At 37.9% G+C, this 21,158-nt stretch overlaps 1 protein-coding gene across 3 annotated transcripts in view; it reads left to right on the forward strand.

The window, feature by feature from the left end:
* Positions 1-21,158, forward strand: part of NOL4 (nucleolar protein 4) — a 188,148-nt gene that overhangs the window by 150,056 nt on the left and 16,934 nt on the right. For all 3 annotated transcript variants that reach the window (XM_056485610.1, XM_056485611.1, XM_056485612.1), the window contains one exon: positions 2,805-2,918. In XM_056485610.1, coding sequence (XP_056341585.1) covers positions 2,805-2,918 — 114 coding nt within the window. The remainder of the gene's footprint in view (positions 1-2,804; positions 2,919-21,158) is intronic.

The raw sequence follows: 21,158 nt of genomic DNA on the forward strand, positions 1-21,158 counted from the left end.
TCCAGTTTATTTAAAAACAATTTTTTGAAGTGGTTATTTCAAAGTAATTTTTCCTCTTAGGCAAGGCCTCTCAAAATTGGTCTTTTTGACACTACAGATACGGAATTTTGTGAAGCAGAAAATCTCCTTTTTAACAGCTCTGCTCCTAGTGACAGAGGACTATGTTCATCTTCTCAGCCAATACCATCCTAGAGCTCTGTTGATAGAGCCTGAACCCTGAGGAGATGATTTTTCTCCTGTGCTTTGTTACAGTACTTTACTTCCCAGGTGACTGGGCCATGTATTCATCACATTTTCCCTAAGGTTCACTCTAGGTAGTTCGTGACATGAACACATCAACAGCCAGCTGCAGTGATGATTGTGAGAAATTATGGGTTAACACATATTTCAAGAGGAATGTACTTCAGTACCCAGAGATTTCCTCTTTTTTGTAGGTGCTAACTAGAGTTCAATGTTTCAATAGTGGGCACATGACCACTCAACTCCTTTTCAGAGGAAAGATAACTGCTTGATTTTTATCATAACACTTTATTTTTTGTTTTATAAAACACTTCAATAAACTTATTCTCTCCCAGAAACAAACTGGAAGAACTGGCATTCAATTTACTTTTTGGTCAGAACATTAGGTTTTTTGGCTCATATATCACCTTCTAAAAATCCACTGATGTGTAGGTATAGTTACAGGTTTAGCTAAAGATCTGATCTGGAGGAATTAACCTGAGCTGTTTGCTCACCATTTTTCAAGAATATAATTGTGTGAACATCACTGTTACAGGACCACAGTGAGAATTCCATGCAGCAGAGTCAGTGCACATTGAACATGCATAAACCAGTGGCATGTACAGTGGTACTTGGCCAGCAAATACAGAGAGGGATCTAGTGGGATGCATAAAAAATTCAGAGTGACGTCACCATTCTAGGGAAGCAGTTTATTAAATATAATGCTTTGTCAGTGAAACTCTTCCACAAAGACTTACTTCATCCTCTGGAGCTCTGGGTAGGGCATCTGCTTGTACTGCATGTAATATTAACTTCTGTCCTGACACCAGGGTTTAAATAAATGTCCTAGACTGAATTTTTTTCAAAGTGGAAACAAGTTCAACAGTTTGTTCTGTCAAATCAATCCAAGTACAATTTATTGCAGTATTGCAGTCTCTGGTTGCCTTTCTTGCACTGCTGCTATGCTTGATGCCAGGAAGCTTGTTGTCATGTAAGTGGAAAGAAATAAACCTATTTCACCATGAGGAAGACCCATAAATCCCTGTCTGTTTCTCAAAGCTAGTTCATCTTCTGGCCCAGGACAGACTCTGGTCCCATGCTTTAGAGAAAGCAGAATGTCAGATTAAAAATTGGCATTCTGCAGAGGATATCCAAAGTCAATAAATGGACTTTAATTTTTAAAGGTAAAAGATTAATACTGATAATGGCTGTCTCCTCAGTTTCTGGAATGTTATGAAAACCATAAAATCAGTTGAGCCTATATAATTAATCTGTTTTAAGGTTGTTGTCTAGGAATTGAATGGGAATAACTTCAAAATTTTCTTCCAAGATTAATTGACATTTCATAGCAGGTTCATATCCTTGTTTTTGGGAGTAAGAAAGTAAAACTCTTCAAAGAACAAAAACCAAAAACCTCCCAAACCCAAAAGACAACAACAACAACAAAAACCCAACAAGCAAAAAACTACATCCAAACCCCCTCACACATGGCCACATCCTCAGTAGATAAAAATTTAAATGGTAAATGTAAAATTGAGTTCATTGAAATTTTGAAAATTTGTGGAAGTTCAGAACAGGCTCAGTAAATTGCAGTCTCTGTAATGGGCTTACATGTACATCAGTATCTCTGTTATTATCCCCACTTTGTTTATTTTCTTGGTAGCTCTGGTATGTCTTTGTATATTAATGAAGAAGATTATTATGAGTTTCATCTTTCAGGAAGATTGTTTTGTATGTAATCAGGAAAAAAAAAAGCTGCATAAATCTTCCTAATGAAATGGTAGGCAAGATCATACTGGAGTTCATAATCAACAATGGCACTAAAAAGATTCTATCATTCCCTTTTTGGGGGGGGCTCACTGCACCTTTAACCTTAAATGTGTAAATGCTATGAAATTAGTGATGACAGGTTTTGAATCAGAAAAATGAACCATATCTAGTTGGAGCACAAAATATCGGGAGTGTTGGAAGGCTGGCATTATCGAAAGAAAAACAGATTTTTTTTTTAAGTCGTTTTAATCACATCAGTCATGTTGCAGCAAGGAATGCAAATATTCATATACTACAGATTGAGGCTGCTCTAAAATGTTCTGACAATCTGTTAGGTTTTGAGTGATGTTTCAACCCTATCACTTGGGTTTTTTGTTTGGTTTGGTTTTTTGTTTTTGTTTTTTTTTTTTTTTTCTGTATGACTATAAAAAACACTACTCATCTCTGTCACATGCTGCACAGGATAAAAAGCCTTTCAGTTTTCTTAACAAGAATCAGACGGCCAGGGTGCTGCTGGAACGCAGAGAATATGCCACTGTCTGTTCAAAGTACAGCTTAATGAGCCAGACTAAACACACTGGACAATAGAGCTGTGGGGGGAAAGGGCTTCTCGTGGATCTGTGGATCAGCTGCAGCTTTAACATCTAACTAGTTTCATTTTTCATCTTTGCAAGTTCCATTTCCGTGTTTTGTTGGTATAAACTGCATTTCAATGAGCGGACTTTCCTGCCTAGGTGATGGTATGGTGTGCTTTGAAAAAGGATGTTGTGGATTATGCTAGGAATAATTTCTGTGTTTCTTTTTCTCTTCCATAGTCACGACCTATTCCCTCACACCTTACTTCAGCAGTTGCAGAGAGTATCCTGGCTTCAGCCTGTGAGAGTGAAAGCAGAAATGCTGCAAAAAGGATGCGGTTGGATAGACAGCAGGTACTGTGTTCTTTGGGGGTCTGCCACATCCATATTTATAAATGCACTGGACTCATTTGCATAGCATGCCATGCAGAAGGGTGGTGCAGTGCCTTATATTATTCTTGCTAGCAAGATTAATTAAAATACATAAGCTGTAGTTTTTAAAATGAATACACAAGCATGCCTTTGTCTATATTTACATAAGCTGTGTGAGGGTGTCTAATATATTTGTAATGTCCAGCTGGATAAAACTATATATTTACTTTTAGATGGCTGTAGATTTTCAGAGCATAATGTGTAATCTCTATACTGGAGTTAGAGTGGATATAATGTACATAAATAACAGAACTGTGTGTGTGTCCATGAATCTGCACATATTCTTATTCAAAAAGTGTATGCTTTCTAAATATAAGGTGAAATAGTGTTACTGACTGAAAATACCTATTTGCCTGAAACGGAGAAGTTACTGTGCTGTGTAACAAAATGCTGTCAATTAACTTACTAGTGAGTTTTTAAAGCTCATATTTTTTTTTCTTGTGTGATTATTCACCTTTTGTAGTTTTGTGTTATAATTTTATTACCTTTAATTTTCTGGAAATTGCATGTTTTCTTTTAGTATTTTAGAATCCAACTGGTAATTCTTTCCAGGCTTTGATTATTTACTCACTCCACAGATACAGTGAATGTCTAACATTCTTATTACAAAGACTATTATGCTTTATTTCTCTTCATGACTGTAACAAAGTAAAAATCTTAGCAATGTCTCATGTGTTCCAAAATGTGCTTCTGTCATGGCAGATGAACTTTTTTTTTGTGGAATGGAACATATTTTAGTAGAACATTTTGCTTTTATGCATAGTCCATTGAGTTCTTTCAGGTCATGCCCTAACTGTATAAAGGATTACTACTGCTATACTTACAAAATTGGTATTTTAGGATCTGAGAGTGTATGTTGCTATTTCCTTTTGCTGTGATATTTTTTGCTAGTATTTTCATTATTGTGCTACATTTGCCTTAAGATTTACAAATCACATGGGATGTCAAAGCACTGTAATACTGAATATAATTTAGTTTAGAAGCAGTGCCCATTCAGATTGTGCAGGTTTTATATTGTCTCATTTGCTCTCTGATTTTTCAGTAATAATAAAAAGAAAAGCTACAAAGCCAATGGACTCTTAGCCCAAGGGGAACTAGAAATGACTTGCACAAACATCAGTTACTTTCATTGAACACAACTAATGGCTCGATTCCTTCGTCCAGCCAGGATGAGGCAGAGTTTTCAAGTGATTTAAGTGAGAATACCATAATGCTCTTCAGAGAGCCAGAGACCTGTTGAAACAAAAATGAATATTTAAACTCTAGTCAGAACTCAAAAAATTGTATTAATAGGAATTTTTTTCTTTCATTTGTTGTATTACTATCACAGAAGCATCTGGTAACATCTTTTGAGGGGAGAGGCATTTCTTTACTTTTCATTACAGAATTAAAAACCTGTAGTCAGAATATCTCCCAACTGAGCACCTTAATTGTAACTGTGATGTTAAAGTAGCAAAGCTGCCTATGAACAATGGGTATTGTGTTCTGCTTCCTTCAGCTCTTCCCCCTTTTTGCCAGTAAGTTATGGGAACACAGTGGAGTTGCAAATAGCACCAGCCATTTGATTCAGCAAGCAGTAAATTAGCTGAGCTGGTGTAGCTCTGGTGCTTGCAAAACTACTTGTGAATTCAGGACAGATATGCTGATGGATATGCTGAACATGCTGGAAAAAATACAGCAGCGTGTGTTAGGTGGCTTCATAAAACTTAGTGAGAAATTTACCCTTCAGGATAGAAGAGATAAGTCATTGGAGAAGTAGAAAACCTTGGGTTTAGCCCCAGTTCCATTGAAATTTACTTATTTATTCTGAGGATGTGAAATTAACGAAGTAAACTGAGAGCACAGCATTCTGAAATATTTCTGAGTGTGGTATTTAATGGACAATAGTGTGCTCAGTTCATATGCTGAGATGGGAACTAGATCTGTATTCTTACATCCAGAGACTGTGACTAATAGGTAAAAGGGCTCTATTTTGCTCCTCTTCTTATTTTTTCCTCTTAACTTACTATTAAATTTCCTTCACTTTTCTTACATATATCTAAAATGTCTTATTTTCAGTAGATTTTTTTTCTTAAACAGAGAAAGATTGGAAAAGTTCAGTTCATCATGTTGTTTTCTTGTTCCATAGCTCATAACAAAAAAAAAAAAAACAACAACAAAAAAACAAAACAAAACAAAACAAAACAAAAAAAAAAAAAAAAAAAAAAAAAAAACCAAAACCAAACAAGCAAGCAAACAAACAAGCAAAAGCCTTGTTTTCCGAAACTGGGTGTTATACCACTGGATAGACTCAAGCTTTGAGGATGCCAGTAAGAATTTGGCAGGGAGAAAGGGAAAATAAAATAAATAAGATTTTGATGATGAGAATTACCACTTCATAAATTATATAAAGAGATTTTCTAATTGAAGACAAGCATTAGACAGTCCTGGAAAGCAGATTGTCAAGAGGATCTGGCAAGAGCACTCATTCAGCACTTCCCCTCAGAGCTGAATGGAAGCATTGCATTAAGGCTGCTTTATTCTTGCATGCAGTACTGTGAGGTTCTGCCTTTTGTGCTTCAGACAGGTGATCTGCCTCAAAGTGATTCATGGCACTCATCAGTGCCATGGTCTAATTGATGTGATGATGTTCTTGTGATAGGTTGGACTCGATGATATCAGAGGGCTTCTCCAACCTAATTGATTCCATGGTTCTGTGATTCTGCAATTTGTATGCACACCCCCACTTTTTTCAGAATACTACCCATAAACCATGAATGAATTAAAGAACACAGTGAGTGTTATGACCAATCCTGAAGCTAAGATAAAACTTTGCAGCCTCCTGAACTCCTTTTCTTATTTATGCTCTTTCCTTTTCTTCTCCCATTTTCCTTCTCTCTCTGACACAACACAGGCCTTGAGCAGGAAGTTCTGAGTATCTTGCATGTATGTCCCTTATGGAAGTTTGTTTATTAAAATGACACGAATTTCCAAATTTAATAGATTTTTTTGCCTACAGTGTTAATTTTAGCAGTGATTTAATGAAAAACCATCTCAATTATTGCTCAGCAAAAAGAAGCACCTAAAAGTCAAAACTAGGGATGCTTTTAACACCTTTTTTTTTTTTTTTTTAGCAGAATGTTGGCCACACTCATGAATATTTGCAGGTATTAAATGTGAAAGATTGGCTTTATATACCTACAATCCCATGTACCCATTTTTTTTTCTCTTTGGAAGAAACCTCTCCTTATGTGTATGTGCCTCTGCACAAACAAATACTTCATCTTATGGAATACTTTCTAGAAGTATTATTTCTGATAACTGATAGGTTAGTATAGCCCTGATTTGGGGATAGTGTTCAGTGTGATAAAGTTAAGTCTGAGTAATGACGAAACCATCCTTCAACCTATCTCTTAAATTCCACCTATATGATCTTTGTATTTCCTAATTCAAAGCTGAAAGTTTCTGCCAGCAAAAATCCAATTTAAAAAATAATTTAATGAAATCTGGTCTCACTGGCGACACTGACTTATTTTCAGTATTGTTTTTTTTCATGCCAGGAATTTATTTCTTAATGGGAAAAGGAATGTTTTCTTGTCTTTCAGAAAACCAGTAATTTTTCTTAGTTGTTGGGAACTGCAACAATAAAAGCATTGTCAGTTTGTGAGACTTCTCTTAAAAGAAAACTTTTATTTACTAGGGCTTGGTAACTCAGACTATAATGCTTTGGCTGTCTGGCCATGTTAGATGTTACTCAAGTGCTCTCTTAAGCTCCAGTGCATTTTCATTATCTTGAGATCAAGCACTGGATGGCCAGAAGCTTTAGTGCTGAGAAGTTATATATTTGATACCTATTACCCAACTGAAGAATCCTGTCACTTCCACTTTTAAATTCTGTCTCGTACCAAAAAATAATTTATTCTGTTGAACAATTTTTACAGATTTATATGTTGAAGTTGTCTAGGTTTACTGGTAGTACTGCTGAACAGTGGAATGCCTGTGACACTGGGCTAAATTTGGTTGATCTTTCATGGTAAAGATCAGGAAGATGGTAAAGAGGCAATACAGAGCTTTTGTGTCACTCTTCAGATCACCTCTGTTGAGTCTGGATACTGAAAAAGAGTAATTCTTGAATTTTAAAGGCATTTTTGATCACAGTTGATGAAAAATTTAGAAACAATAACTGAATCAACCTTACATGATTTTGCTTCAGTTAGAGATAGAAGAGGCATTATCTGAATCCTTAAGATTTTCTGTGCTGCTTTGGATGGTCTCCTGGGATAATGCTTCAAGATCCTTATTACACCCCTAGCAATATTTGGTATGAAGCAGTTGCATTAAGTGGAGGTTCAGAACTACAATGAATAGGGGAATCATGAAATGAAACAAGTAGAGCTAAAATTCAACCCTATTCACTTGTATTCATTGCATATGGTGAACAATACAACCATTCTTCTTTTGACATGCTCTTCACTTTACAAATGAAATTGTGTCTTGGTTGGGCAAAAGAAGAATGGTTAAATTAGTAGAAAAATCTTGGAGAAGTCATCCTGTCATTATGTCCTGGGCAGTGAGCAGAGGGGAAGGATGCTTTATGCATTCCAGAGACCTGGGTCATGTGTGTCAATTTGTTGTTGATCACAGAAATGGAAGGTTTTTTCTAAGAGCTGAGACACTGTCATTCCAAACAGAGAAATGTGTGCTGTAGATTTTGTAAAACCTCAGCTTAAACAGTGTGGAGCAGGGCTGGGCAGTGGGACTCTGGAGAAAGTGGAGGTGGAGTAGTGTTGCTACTGTTCTGTCTGAAATAAAAAACAACCAAAAAACACTGTAAAGTCCTCAAGGGAAGATGTAAGGGTCAATAGTAATTTATATCCATCAGTATGTGAGAGAACCTGCCTCTTTATTTGCCCTAAAGAAAATGAACTGGTGGAATATATCTGTAGAAAAGCACATAAGAATGTTAGTAGGAAAAAATGCCCTCCCCTTCATTTGGATACAAGTGTTTTTTGTAACAGCTGCATTTTGTTTATTTTTTTTTTTTTCTTAGAATATATACTTTTTGTGTGTTGTCATGTTGCAAAATTCATGAATGAGCATTTTTCCTTAATTGAAATAAGTAGTTTTTGGCAATCAAGACAAAATGTCAGCACTTGGGAATGAGGAGGGAGGATGAATATGGGAAAGCAGGAAAATAACTGAATCATAGAGTCATATCACTGTAGAAGTATATGAACCTTTTTATGGATGTGTCATGTATAGTTAGGCAGATCATTTAAAAAATTGATGGTGCTTCATTTGTAACATGTTGATTTGTACCAGTTAGGAAACTGGACCTTTGAGAATACATGGTTATATTTGGAGATAGGAGAATAGTGGTCACATATGATTGCAGAGCCTGGATGCTCTCCTGGATTCAATCCATGTCATTTTAGCCATTTGACTCCACTTCAGTGACTAATGTCATGGAAAGGCTGCAATAGCAAGCACAATTTTTTGATCAGCCAAAGGAGGGAGCTACATACACTTCTTTCATCCTTGTGCCCCAAGTATTTGGACATTCAATGTGTGATTCTATTGTAGGTACACAGCAAATGACAAGTTGAGCCAAATAAAACCTTGAGTTTAGAGGAAAATGAAAGTTATTGTTATCTTACATATTTCCCATCCTAACAAAGGCATTTCTTAGTCAGAGCTGGTGCTTTTTATATTAGCAGTATCTTCACAGAATGCTTGTCTGTTAGTATTTTATAGAATATACATGATAAGAAAAAGTTATTCTGCATTTCATTTTTTAAAAAATACAAATTTAAAAGGTACAGTTTCCTTTCATTCCAGAGATTATATGAAAATAGCAGCAGTCAGACAACTTTATAGTCTGATAAGGGTGTTGTCCTCATACATTCACTGTACAGACATCACAACTCACTTGATGTGCTAACCTCAGTTTAATAAAAATCTTTGTTTATTTGAGCTTTTCAAGTTGACAAGAGTGAGTCTGTTGTGGTGGAGGAAGAGATAACAACTAACTCCCAAGGAAGAAAAAAATTAATAATCCCAAACTGTATGAGGAGCAGCTGAGGTCATTTGGTCTGTTCATCCTGGAAGAGGAGACTGAAGGGAGATCTCAGTGCAGTTACACCTTCCTTACAGGAGCAAGAGGAGGGGCAGGCACTGATTTCTTCTCTGTGGTGACCAGTGTCACCAGGGAATGGCCTGAAGCTGTGTCAGTGGATGTTTAGGTTGGATATTACAAAAAAGTTCTTCACCCAGAAGGTGGTTGGGCATTGGAACAGGCTCCCCAGGGAAGTGGTTGCAGCACCAGCCTGACAGAGTTTGGACAACACTCTTGGGTATGTGGTGAGAGTCTTGGACCCTTAGAGACTGTGCAGGGCCAGGAGTTGAACTCCGTGATCCTGATGGGTTCTTTGCAACTCAGCTTATTCTGTGATTCTCTGATAAGTTTGCAAATAGGCACTTTAAACATATCCTTCTCAGCCATTTTTGTTTTGGGGGATAAAAGCAAGGAAAATTTAAATTTTCCAGTGAATAGGCTGTTAAGGATATTGTAAGATTTAGTAATTATAACAATATTGCTTTTATCTGTTAGAGGAGTAGGAATAGGTGGCTATTAGGTTTCTGGCAAATTAATTATGTCCTAGACACACATGCTGGGAGCTGACCTAACATTTGACTCTGGATTGTTGTCATAGCAGCAACCTGAATAGAGCAGATTGGTACAAGTGCTGGTTGCAGAACAGGATACAGGTTCTTGCTAATGCAATACATCTGAATATTAATAAAAGTGCACCTGTACTGCTACTAGGAAATCACTTCTATGGTATTGCCTTCTATTTATATCTAATTCCTAAATTTTTAAAGAAATTGAGGTTTGTGAGGAGATGTTACTGATCTGCCATACAATTTCTGGTGCTGTTTTGCCACATGTAATAGGGGAGTTTACAGAAAGAAAGACTCTTCAAGCACCGTTTTATTAACAAAAATAATGTCTGGCTGTTGCAGACCAGGAGCAGTTTGTGTTTTGATTAAGAAGAAAGGAAATTATTGGTGGACAAATTGCAGGTAATTGTGAAACTGCTTTGGAAGAAATGAATTTAAAATCTAAATTGCAGTGAGGGCATGGACCTCTGTTGCAAGATCACTGTATCTGGCTTTCAGCAGTGATGGGTAGAGACCTTTAAACCCTCCTATTTGGAGGACAGAGAGAATTTTGCAATTAATGCTCAGCTTCTAAATCTTGACACTGAGGAGTTTTTTCGTGTATTACCCTTCAGAGAGCAGGAAAAAAGGAAGAAAGATATACATTTGTGTCCCTGATTATATATGGTTCTCTTTTGTGATGAATACAGCTCCCAGGAGGAAGGAAAAAAATGTATGATTTTAAAATGTTCTCTATATTCTGTTATTTATTTTGTGTAGTGGCAATATAGGACAATATATTGTATAGGACAGATTTGGACAACACTGGTTACAGAAAAGGGAGTTATGCAAAAATATGTCCCAGCTGATGCTGGAGGATGCCCTGCTGAGGCAGTGCTGCAAATGCAGAGGGAGCACAAAGAAGTGGTTTTGTGTCAGGGTGTGGATGGTCCTTGTCACAGCTATTCAGTATGCAGGAAGAGCACGTCAAATGTACACCCTTGTAAGAGGTGGAGGAGAAAGCATCAGGAGTTCCCTTCCCTTTGGGTTTCACAGAGCCTAATTTGCTCTAGAGGATGGAAGGAAAAAGGCACTTCATCCAAGTGGCAGCTGTGCAGAGGGATAGGGCCATGTCCTACCTCTGCTGTACATGTACGAAAGATCTGGAAAATTCCAGCTCAAAGTGATTTTTGCTTCAGAATGGGAGGCTTGTGGGGTCTTAGAAAAGAGCAAAAGGAAACAGATGGTTCACTTAGCATAAAGCAAACAAATAGAAATCAGAATTCCAAAATCCATGAGAGGCAAATGTCCTTAACTTGTAAAGAGCTCAATGCCTCTTACACGCCAGAAGCTTTATTAATAATAGCTTTTTGTGTTCAGACATCTCTTTGTGATTTGGTATTTAATAGGGATGAGAACAACTTCCATACTTCAGTACTTTATCCTTTTTTATCTGCATTCAAAATGATCACTAAGATGACTGTAATGTCCTTGGATACCCATGCTCCAGTTTGCATTTCAGGCCTTGTTCACTTCCATCATTTCCCCACCTGGTGATTTTTTTACTTCTAGGTTGGTCCTTGGTTTGTTTTTGTGGTTCCAAATGATATGCCTTAACCACTGAGGCAAAAAATGTTATGTAGGCACCATTTAGCTGCATGTGGATTATTGTCAGGAGATCAAATTATGTACAAGTATGGGGAAGCTTAGCTTCCTACCCAGAATGCACAGGCCATATTGTCAAGGGGAAGAAAATAAGTGGTATGCATTGTAATTTTAAATCCTGCTGCCTTTCAAGTCAGTGGCAAAATTCCTGGTTTCAGCAGTGCTGGATAGGGCTCTATCATTAGCAGATGCAGCTGGAGAGGATGCAGAGTATCAGGGCAGCCCCCCTCCCTCCACACTCCAGACCAACCTACATTACATTTGCTACATGCAATGGAAAGGAATAATCTGCAAGGCATGCAATTGCAAATAATTTCATGCCTTGGATTTTTCAGTGAGGCCCCAAGGTGAACAGCTAATTTTTCACCTCAACACAGAGATCATTAAATTAGAAAATGCTGTATTTTTCCAGGCTCTTTGTGCTGAGCATATGTAGTTGAATTTCAAGCTTCTGGTTTCAGAATATACTTTAAGGCACCCTGAGCTGCAATAAGATCTTGAATGTGAAATAAAATTGATGTCAATATAAGTTTTCTGTTCTGGTGGTTGATAAAGCTGAAAGCTCAAAAACAGAACATTGTGTTGTTTCTTGGACAGGAACTTTTGAGCAATCTTTTCTCTCTTCCTGCCATAGGTAGAATGAAAACAAACAGGGTTGGGAGCAGAATCTTTCTTCCAGATATCTTTAACAGCCATCTTATGTCAAGGAGGTAGAAAAGGAAAGGCCAGTGGAAATGTAGATATAAGAGTTCTGTATTCAAGTCTGAAGATTGAGGTTTTAGAGTCAGGACTTCTGTTTTTTCTGCTCCAGCCTTAAAAGCCAGTTTCTACTTATTCCTTCCTTTCATAAGGCAAGAAGATATTAAATGTGAAGTATTTCCTTGCCTGTCAGATGTTTCCATCATAGATATCTTTCTTTCCCTGTGTTTAGCTAATAACTTCATTGCACACACCCTCCTGCCCACAGCAAAGGCAGAGAATAATGTTTCTGCTGGGTAAATCCCTATTATCATGCAGAGTTTGGGCCAGTTTAATGAAATCAATGCAAAGCCAGTGTGCATGGGCAAAACCTTATTTTTCAAGAGGCAAGTTCTGGCTTTGGTTAGTGAATTAGTAGATTTAAAAGATTTTAGAGAGACATAAATTACTCCTAAATTCCAAACATCAGTTGCACAATGGATTCAGGAGTATTCCTCAATTAGAAAATGCAGTTCTGCCCACAGAAAGTACATGTACGAGTGTATGCACAGACTGCTTATGTTTGGTAGCAGGAACATGTTTGTGATTCAACAACTGGCTTGATGTCCCAAACTAAATTTAGAAACATATTTTTCTAAGAAAAGAATTAAGCCTATAATAAGCTGTGGGAGCAGGAGCTGAATGCAGTGCCTGAGAGCAGCACCAGCTGCTACAGAGGCTAGGCACAGGACAAGGCAGCCAAGCAGGCTGTGGCCAGCAGCCCAGGAATTGTGCCAAAAGAATTCTCCCCTGAAATGAGAATATTTGGGGAACAGATTTGCACTGCAGTACACATATTTCATGCTTATTACTCATGGTATTTCATATTAAGCTTCAGTTTTACTGTCTCCATTAATAAAGCAAATCAGAAAGTGCACACTCCAAAGGCCAGTCAAAGTTCATTTCTTTGTTTCCTCCAATGGCATATGCTACTTTGGTTTGATGATTATGGAGTCAAAAGGCCATGCCCCAAACATCACTTCTTACTTAGTTAATCTTTTAAAATACAGAACCCTCAAAGTACTGAAGTTAAAGGATATGTGCCAAGTTCTATAACAAAATTAGAGCAAGTCTTCTTCAGTAGAAAAATATTCTCTTTCTACTAAATAGTTGGAGACAGGGTGTGGAGGTCAGGCTTGTTTGGGTTTTATTAATACCATTTATTTTTAAAATATTTTTTTTAAACTCTAGAAGTTAAGTTTTACCTTAGACAGTGTTCATAAGCAGATACCCTGCATTGAATTAATAAAAAGAATTTTGTTTTCCACAAACATGATGCTCAAGTTTTAATGAAAATTTGAAATAAAATAATTAGGATTAAAATGCAATTAAAATCAAACACAGGGTAAAATATCTTTAAAATATCTGAACCTACCTTTGAAGAGAAGAACCAATCATGAAGTGAATGCCAAGAAGCAATTGCTCACTCTCTAACAGACAAGAAAACTGGGGCTTGTTGTTTGGGGTTTTTTTAGCAGATCTAGGTTTAGAAGATCCATAACTTCTATAACTTCCACTATAATTTGCCTGTGGAAGCAAAAGGATGGAATCTCCAGCAAGCTTACTTGTTTTCCTTTCCAAAGTGGAACACACAGACATTTTTAATTAGTTGAAACTGAGGAAGTTAATTCAGCATTGACCTCAAATGCTTCATGTCTAGGCTGTCATCTGTTTCTAAATGAAGAAGAATTTAGTTTGGAATTTAACATAAAGTGCTTTGCTCCATTCCCCCTGCCACACATCCAATATGTGCAGTATTAAAAGAAAGTCTGGAGCAGCAGAGAAATAGAAATAATTACTCAAAATCCAAAAATGTACCCCATAATTTTCCATAAAGCCTTTTTCAGTGGTTGCATCTTAATATCCCAGATCTTGCAGGAGTATGGAAAACTGTTTTGTGTCAACAAAATAGGCTGGCAGTGGTGGGAGTGATACCACTTGTAGTGCAGTAGATGAAGAGACCTATAGTGGGAGGTTTAATTATGTTGACCATGATGATATTGTAGTAATAAATCTGCAAAGCTGGCACAAGCACTGCTCCAGTACTCCCACACACTTTTCCTTGTGTACTTCCTAAACATTTGATTCATATGTTTAAAGATTTTCTCTGTTGGTGCTCTGGTGCCACAGTCCTTCTGCACTGAATAGAGTTATGCTGATCTATCCCAGCTGAAAATGGCATTTTGGCAAGGGAGGAAAGAAACTCCTGCAGGAGTTCCTTGCTGAGATAATTTCTTTAGGACAGTACACAGAGGCATGAAAAATACTGAGAAAAATGCTTGATTGTGATCGTAACAGTGGAGCAGCCTGAGGCATAGCATGGCTTGTTCTGAATGAGAGGAATACACTGCAAAGAGGAATTTCTCTTGTTTTGCATATTTCTGGTTCAGCAGTAGGTACTGCTAACCTTTGTCATCACACATCAGTTTCAGTAATACATTGATTCTTTCAGCACCATTACCTGCAGGCAAAACCACTCTTGGGATGGCAAAAGAGGACATTGTTTTCTTGCAGTTTATGTTGTTTCTCTTTTGGAAGAAAAGTCAGATATTCAGACTCCTTCATTAGTACTGCCTGTCAATAAAGAAGCAGCAAAAATGATCAGTAGCTATGATCTTCTGCAAGCTGCTGGCCTCTGGAAAGAAATTGGCTTTGAGAGGGTTTATGTGGCAAGATGAGAATGAACACGACATAACCTCTACTTCATTTCCCCTGAAGTTTTATCTTTATTTCCTTTAGATTTTTAGTTACTCTAATTCTGGCAGAGGCATCCCAGGCTCTGCAGTTCATTATGCAGTGCTTCACCTTTGGGACCAGGCATGTACCAAATGAAGTCTCTTAGGAAAAAGCAGGTCTGGCAAACCTGTGCCCATGGTCCTTGTCCTGAGTGATCTTAGGCTGAGCTCTGTGGAGGTGACAGAGGCAAGGAAAGGATCCTTTCATGTTCTCTGGTCCCTTCCTTTGTGCCAGAGGCTGAAGGAAACTTAATTTCCTTTAAAGGAATGGGAGCTGGGAGTGGGTGGGGATTCTCAAGATGGACTACTGAAAAACAAAGCCTCAATTAATAATTTGTCATAAGGCCCAAATCAAGAGTAATGCTGTTCTTTAGTTCAGAGTAAAAGTCTGTCTTTGTTGTCTGCCTATCCTGAGAGGAAGAAATACTGTATGAGGCTTGGGCCCTAATAAATCTCTTTTCTCTGCTGGTACAACAGGGAGGAAAAAAGTTCCACCTACCCTCTCTCTCCTTGTGTTCCTCTGCAAGGAGAAAAAGGTGGCTGAAAACTCTTTTGTTCTTCACATGTCTGAATTTGTACTGCTTTCTCCATAGGAAATGTCCAGTGTATTTTGTGAAATACACTCTCATCCATATGAGTTTTGCCAAAACTCAAAGGCATTGGCACAGTTCCCATATTCAGCTGGGCCCAATCCTGCCTCTTGCATGTCTGAAGCTGTCTGTAACCTGGTGCCAGCCACTGTTGGACAGGTGATTTAAATTTGCACTGAAGAAGTCACTGCTGTGCACGCACTGCTGTGCACTGTGCATCTGTCTTGTGTATTGAGACAACTTTCAATTAGTAGTGGTGGAATACATAGCTGACTAAATTATTTCCTCTATTAAAATTCTCTAGAAAAGTAAAGAGCATGACCAGTACAACTTATGAAACAGTTTGTGAATGATGATTTGCAAGTTATGGTGGTGCAACCTAAGACAAAAACAGCAGGAGCTATAGAGAAAATGAACTTGCAAGGACACTTTCTACTATTACTCCACCTAAAATGGGATTGCTTCATTGAGTTATGCTTTTTAATATTCCTTTATTCCTGATGGGAAAAAAAAAACACACCAAGGAGGGCACATTCAAAAATCTATGTAGAATCTCACAAAAGAACAGTAAGTTTATCTTAAGGGCCACAGGAAAAGATAAATGCTATCCCTTTGCATTTGGGCAGAGAAACACAGTCCTTTAGTAGAACAGTTTCTCTCCCCAGGGACTGTGCATCACAGTTAACTAAACTTTAACAGTAGCTCATCCATGTGTCCATGCTCAGCCAGCAGCACTGGTGGCCCCTGGAAGCTCATGTTGCACTTCTGCTACCACAGTGGATAATGAACTGACAGGCTATGAACAGTGAGCCCTCTGCTTAGGTCCTGCTCCCACATAAATGGTTCTCCAACAGCTGCTTGCAGCAGCCATACAATGCCTCTTCCCAGAGGATGCTTTCTGTACTGCAGGTGATGTGACAGTGGTGAAAGCAAGACTCAAATGCTGCAATGTGAAAACATCAACCTTTTATTTAAGGTTAACATACCCATTCCAGGTTATAGATCATGTGTCATTCTATCAGAAATGCAGAAGTCTGAGGTTCATTTCTCTCCCTTCTAACAATAACACTTTTTTATTTTGATCTTCTTTTCCCATGTCAGTCTCAAGCCTTCATTTCTTGTTGAACACTGGCTGATGTCATTTTTGATGCCTGGTGACAATGCTGATGGTGACAGTTCATTTCAGTGTTAATAATCTCACAGCAAAAGGAACCTACTGCCATTCTAATCTGAAACTGAAGCATGGCTTTCTTTTCTTGGCTCTATACCCTCTGTCAGGAGGACAATTTGGAGATCCTTGAAGTGCTGGCAGCTAACTTAATATTTTGATAGGCACTCTTCAAGATTGTGCATCACTATTGGCATTCCAGGCAGTTTAGATGCCTAACTGGACTCCATATTGCACTCAATTTAACTCAATTAGAGTCTATCAATATTTCATCACCATCTAAAAAATTCTGTTTCTAGTTTTTTATCAGAAGTATGAAAAAAAAAAATGTACTGGACTTCAAAGCAAAATCATTAGTACCTAGATTTCTGGAAGTGACATGTTCATTAGAGTTGCCTCTTCAGGCTAGGAGCACTTTTTCATGTAATCTCAGGTTTTCGGGCCAGAAAATCCTACTCTGAGACTGATGTGCTCTTCATGTAATGATGAGATGATAGACTCACAGCTAAAGCATGAGTGTTCAGCTTGGCTGGAATACCCAGCTCCAACTGAGCTACAAATTGAGTAGTATGTCACACAAGAATGGGCTTTCTCATTTTTTATACACACTTGATTTAAGTAAGTAAAAGTGAAGAAAATAATGTAGAGTGAGTGACAGAGAAAAACAGTCTAGATCTGATAACAGAGAGTGGAAAACAACATAGCAATCCTCCAGCTGCTCCTTACAAGAGGAGAAATAGTGTGCAAGCCCAAGAACAGCAATTATGTCCCTCTTGATTTCACTGCTAATTCCACTCCTAAATTGTCAAAACATTTCCAGTCTAAGGAATATCTGGCATGAGTTCTGTGATATTATTTAAACTTTACTTCATGTTTTATTTTAGCCAGCTTGCTCAAATTTGCATTAAGTACTTCTAGATAAAATCTCAGGAGACTTTCTGGTGGCTGTAAGTAGACCTCATCCATAAATCTAGTGCCTTTTCCTGTAATGCTGTTTTGGAGGACAACTAAATTTAAAGGGAAAGGAATTTGTCTAAAGGTGCAATTATTTTTTTTTTTATATCTATCTGTATTGAGGTTTTGGACACCACTTTATGGGACTGTCAATAGATGCATCATTTTAAGGAATACTGTGAATAGCCTGAGAGGTGGAGAAATACCCATGGAGAGATTTTATGTGACAAATATAAATTTAAATAGATGTATAAGTCTTGAAAGGTTATCAGAGAAGAAATCCTCCCCTTAAATAAAATATTGCTGTGTTATATTTTAAGTATTTTCCTAAAGAGACTGTAAGATTCTAGCACTAATTTTTCAGGTTTCAGCTATGCATTCAGTACAGAAAGTTGAAATTTCAAATAGATGCTAATTTTTTATTAAAAATCCCTCAATACAAGGACTGGAAATTTCATAGAACTTTATTCAAAATAGATTTGAGGTTGATGCTACATGGCAAACAGGTCACATGGGTCAACATTTCTATGTGCAAATCCAGAGGCTTTAGCAAATGCTTTGCTTTTCTTATTGTGAATATGAAACTCTGCTGACTTGCCTGAAAATTGGCTTTTGTTCATGCCATTATAAGAGAAATAAGGTTTTCTGGGGTAGGTAGTATTTTTTCTTAGATCAGCTTTTGGGTGTAGAAGTTCTCCTGGTCTTGCCTCATATTGCCTCTGTGCTGAGCTTACAGCTGTAGGAGAACATCTTACAATATCAAAGGAAGTCCTTTTACAGGACTATAAATATTCAGTACTTTAGGTATGAAGGTCAGCTAATGCAAAGGACTACTGTGTAGCTTCATTTCGATTTCAAACTTAGGAAATTATGTAGGTCTATGAAACTATGAATTATATATTTTCTTTTTGTTCAAGCTTTACTAGTCTTGAATAGGCTTTATTTAGTGTAGTTTATTTAGTAGTAATCCCAACAAAAACCTTAGCAACTGGAGAGGGGAGAAAGAATGTGCAATGGAAACCAAAACTGAAGTGAAAACTCACATCCATCATTTGCAGAAATACCATTTCCACTATTGCTAAGCACACTGAGTCAACAGCCTTACTGCAGACTTAAGGGAAAATTTAGCCTACTGTGACATGGCAAAGTAATGTTTAGCTGTCCGTGCTTCCAGGATATTGGTCCTAAAATTAAAAGGTGAGTTAAACACTAGAGAGTTACTTTAATGTAATTAAAGGTAATAAAAGATCCAGTATTCTGTCAGAACAATGTGTGTCATCCAAGCAGTTGGCAGAATCATCACTTATTAAGATTACATGACATTTCCCATTCCAATACTAGGTGTGCAATTCAATGATAACTTCATGACCTTCAGCCCACAGGGATTGCATTTACTGTTCTCTCTGTCTTCCATCTGTTGAACTCTTTCAGAGATAATTACAGCCATTTTCAAGAAAGAGGAAAATTTTATCCTGCAAGGGTAGTTTGGTCCTTAAGTATATTTACCATTCCTTAGAGAAAAAAAAAGAGGCTCTGTGTTTGCTCTTGACACTATAGTGGTGTCATTTATACCAAGGATGTGACACTGGGTGCACATGCTTACACAATCAAAGTATTTTGGTTGCTAAATTCTGATCTCAGTGCAGAAAGGAGGGGAAAAGTGTTGGGGCTGGAGCCTGGTGAGGGTTGACAGGAGCAGTGAAAACAAGGGACAGGCATTATGAGATGGGATTGGATGAGGAAATTGAGTGAGCTGAGTCTGGCAATAGGATGGAAACTGGCCAGGTGGGTTAAAGAACTAGGGGTGAAAGAGGATCAGATACTACTAATGAGAAATAATGTGAGTTGAAACCAGGAGCTGCTCTGGCTAGTTATGGAACCTGGATTTGCTCCCTGTGGACAAGATTTTTTGGGATTAGGGTACTGATAGTGGTCTGAGCCTAGAGACAAAATCTCAACTGGAACCATCAGTGGATGTAACACTGATTAAATAGAAACAAGGAAACAAAAGGCCTTGAGTCCTTGAAGCTGCTCAGGTATCTGGCATCAAGGGTCGTGTTTGGAAAGGAGAGATTAGGATTTGCTAGGCAAGAAGGTTGAAACTGAGACAAAGGGTAGAAGATGAGGCTGGAGAATCAAAGAGGGGTGAAGTCTCAGGGATTTTGCAAAGACAGCACAAGGTGTACACAATCTGGTCCTGGCAACAGCAGACTGGTGTCTGAGAATGAGCCAGATTCTGGGCCTTCAGTGGGAGCCAGGTTCCATGTGGTTTATCCTCCTTCAAACACCTTGCTCCATGCAGGTGATGATGGCTGCTCACCCTGGCAGCAGTTTCTCTGTGCAAAAGCTGAGATGGGCAGGGAACTCCCAGCCCCACAGTCCTCTGTGCATATAGCAGGGTGTCCTGTGATACAACTGCTGAGTTTGTTCCCACTTAAAACTTCAGAGTTTTTAAAAATTAATTTACACAAAGAGAAACTCATTATGTTGTAATGGTTGCAGAACGCAAGTACTTTACATATTAGGTAACTCTAGTTTAAGGTTGCCTTTGTTGCCAGAATCTCACCATCTGAAAAGCACTGATAAAAGGCCTATCTATCAGGAGTATTATAAGGATTAATTTGGTATGTTTTGAAAAGCGTTGTGTGGTTTTATCATATGTTTCTATTTATTTTACTTTTGATTAAAAAATTCTAGAATTAAATTAGTGGGATTCAAATGAGAAAAAGATATGAAACATTATCTCCCTTCTTCTAAAGCCATATTACAAGCCACTGAGACCTTAAAAAATTTAAAGCCTGCTTTGTTTTTTTAAGTCAATGAATTTTGTTTCCTATGCTGAAAAAGTAGAAGACCCTATGCAAATATGCTTGCCTATTTGAAGATTTATCTGCATTTGAGTTTTCCTACCCTCAAAGTGGTGTTCTAAAATAAAAGTTTATTGACAAGAACAACAAGCAATCCACATTTTTCAGTTTAACTTATTAAAAAAGGCAAGCCTTTTTTATCAAGAAATGTGAGGCAAAAATGTGTTTGCTTTTCTGTCTCTTTTCTAATTCATGGGTCAAAAATCACGCTGACAGAGGGGCAGTTAAAAGCTGTTATTCTCAGTGTCATTGATTTGTCAGTCTGGGAAGTGCTGCATTATTGGAAGCAGTAGCTCTATGTGTGTCACCAGCTTTGCACTTTTGGAACATTATCATTTATACTCTTTTTGCAGGAGTTTTGTTAGCTCTGTGGTGAGCTAGCCCTGGCCAGGTGAGCTGGTCTGCACACACACTCCCTGTTGGGATTTACATTTACATGTTAGCAATGCCTGCTGCTAACAGGGAAGCCAAGGCAATAGTACTGCTCTCTGTTGATTGGAGTACACTGAATTTCTGACACTGGGTATATAAGGGATCAAAACTCAGTGTAGCACAGATTTGCCAGGCCTTTCTATTTCAACAAACTATTGCTTTTTTGGTGTTGTTTTGGAGGTATTAAAGGAGATTGGGAACAGAAGGGATCAGTGACACTACTAAAAGATGCTTCCATGAAGACTGTTTGAAAAGAGTTGTGTGTGCTCTGCCTAGGCTGGCAGGGGAGCAAGGCTGGGAGCTGCCAGTGAGCCTTGCCCTTTATACCACAGTCCTGAAAATCTGCACCAACATCATGTTGCTGTGGATGGTGA

Source organism: Oenanthe melanoleuca, chromosome 2, assembly GCF_029582105.1.
Source record: "Oenanthe melanoleuca isolate GR-GAL-2019-014 chromosome 2, OMel1.0, whole genome shotgun sequence".
Classification (NCBI taxonomy): Eukaryota; Metazoa; Chordata; class Aves; order Passeriformes; family Muscicapidae; genus Oenanthe; species Oenanthe melanoleuca.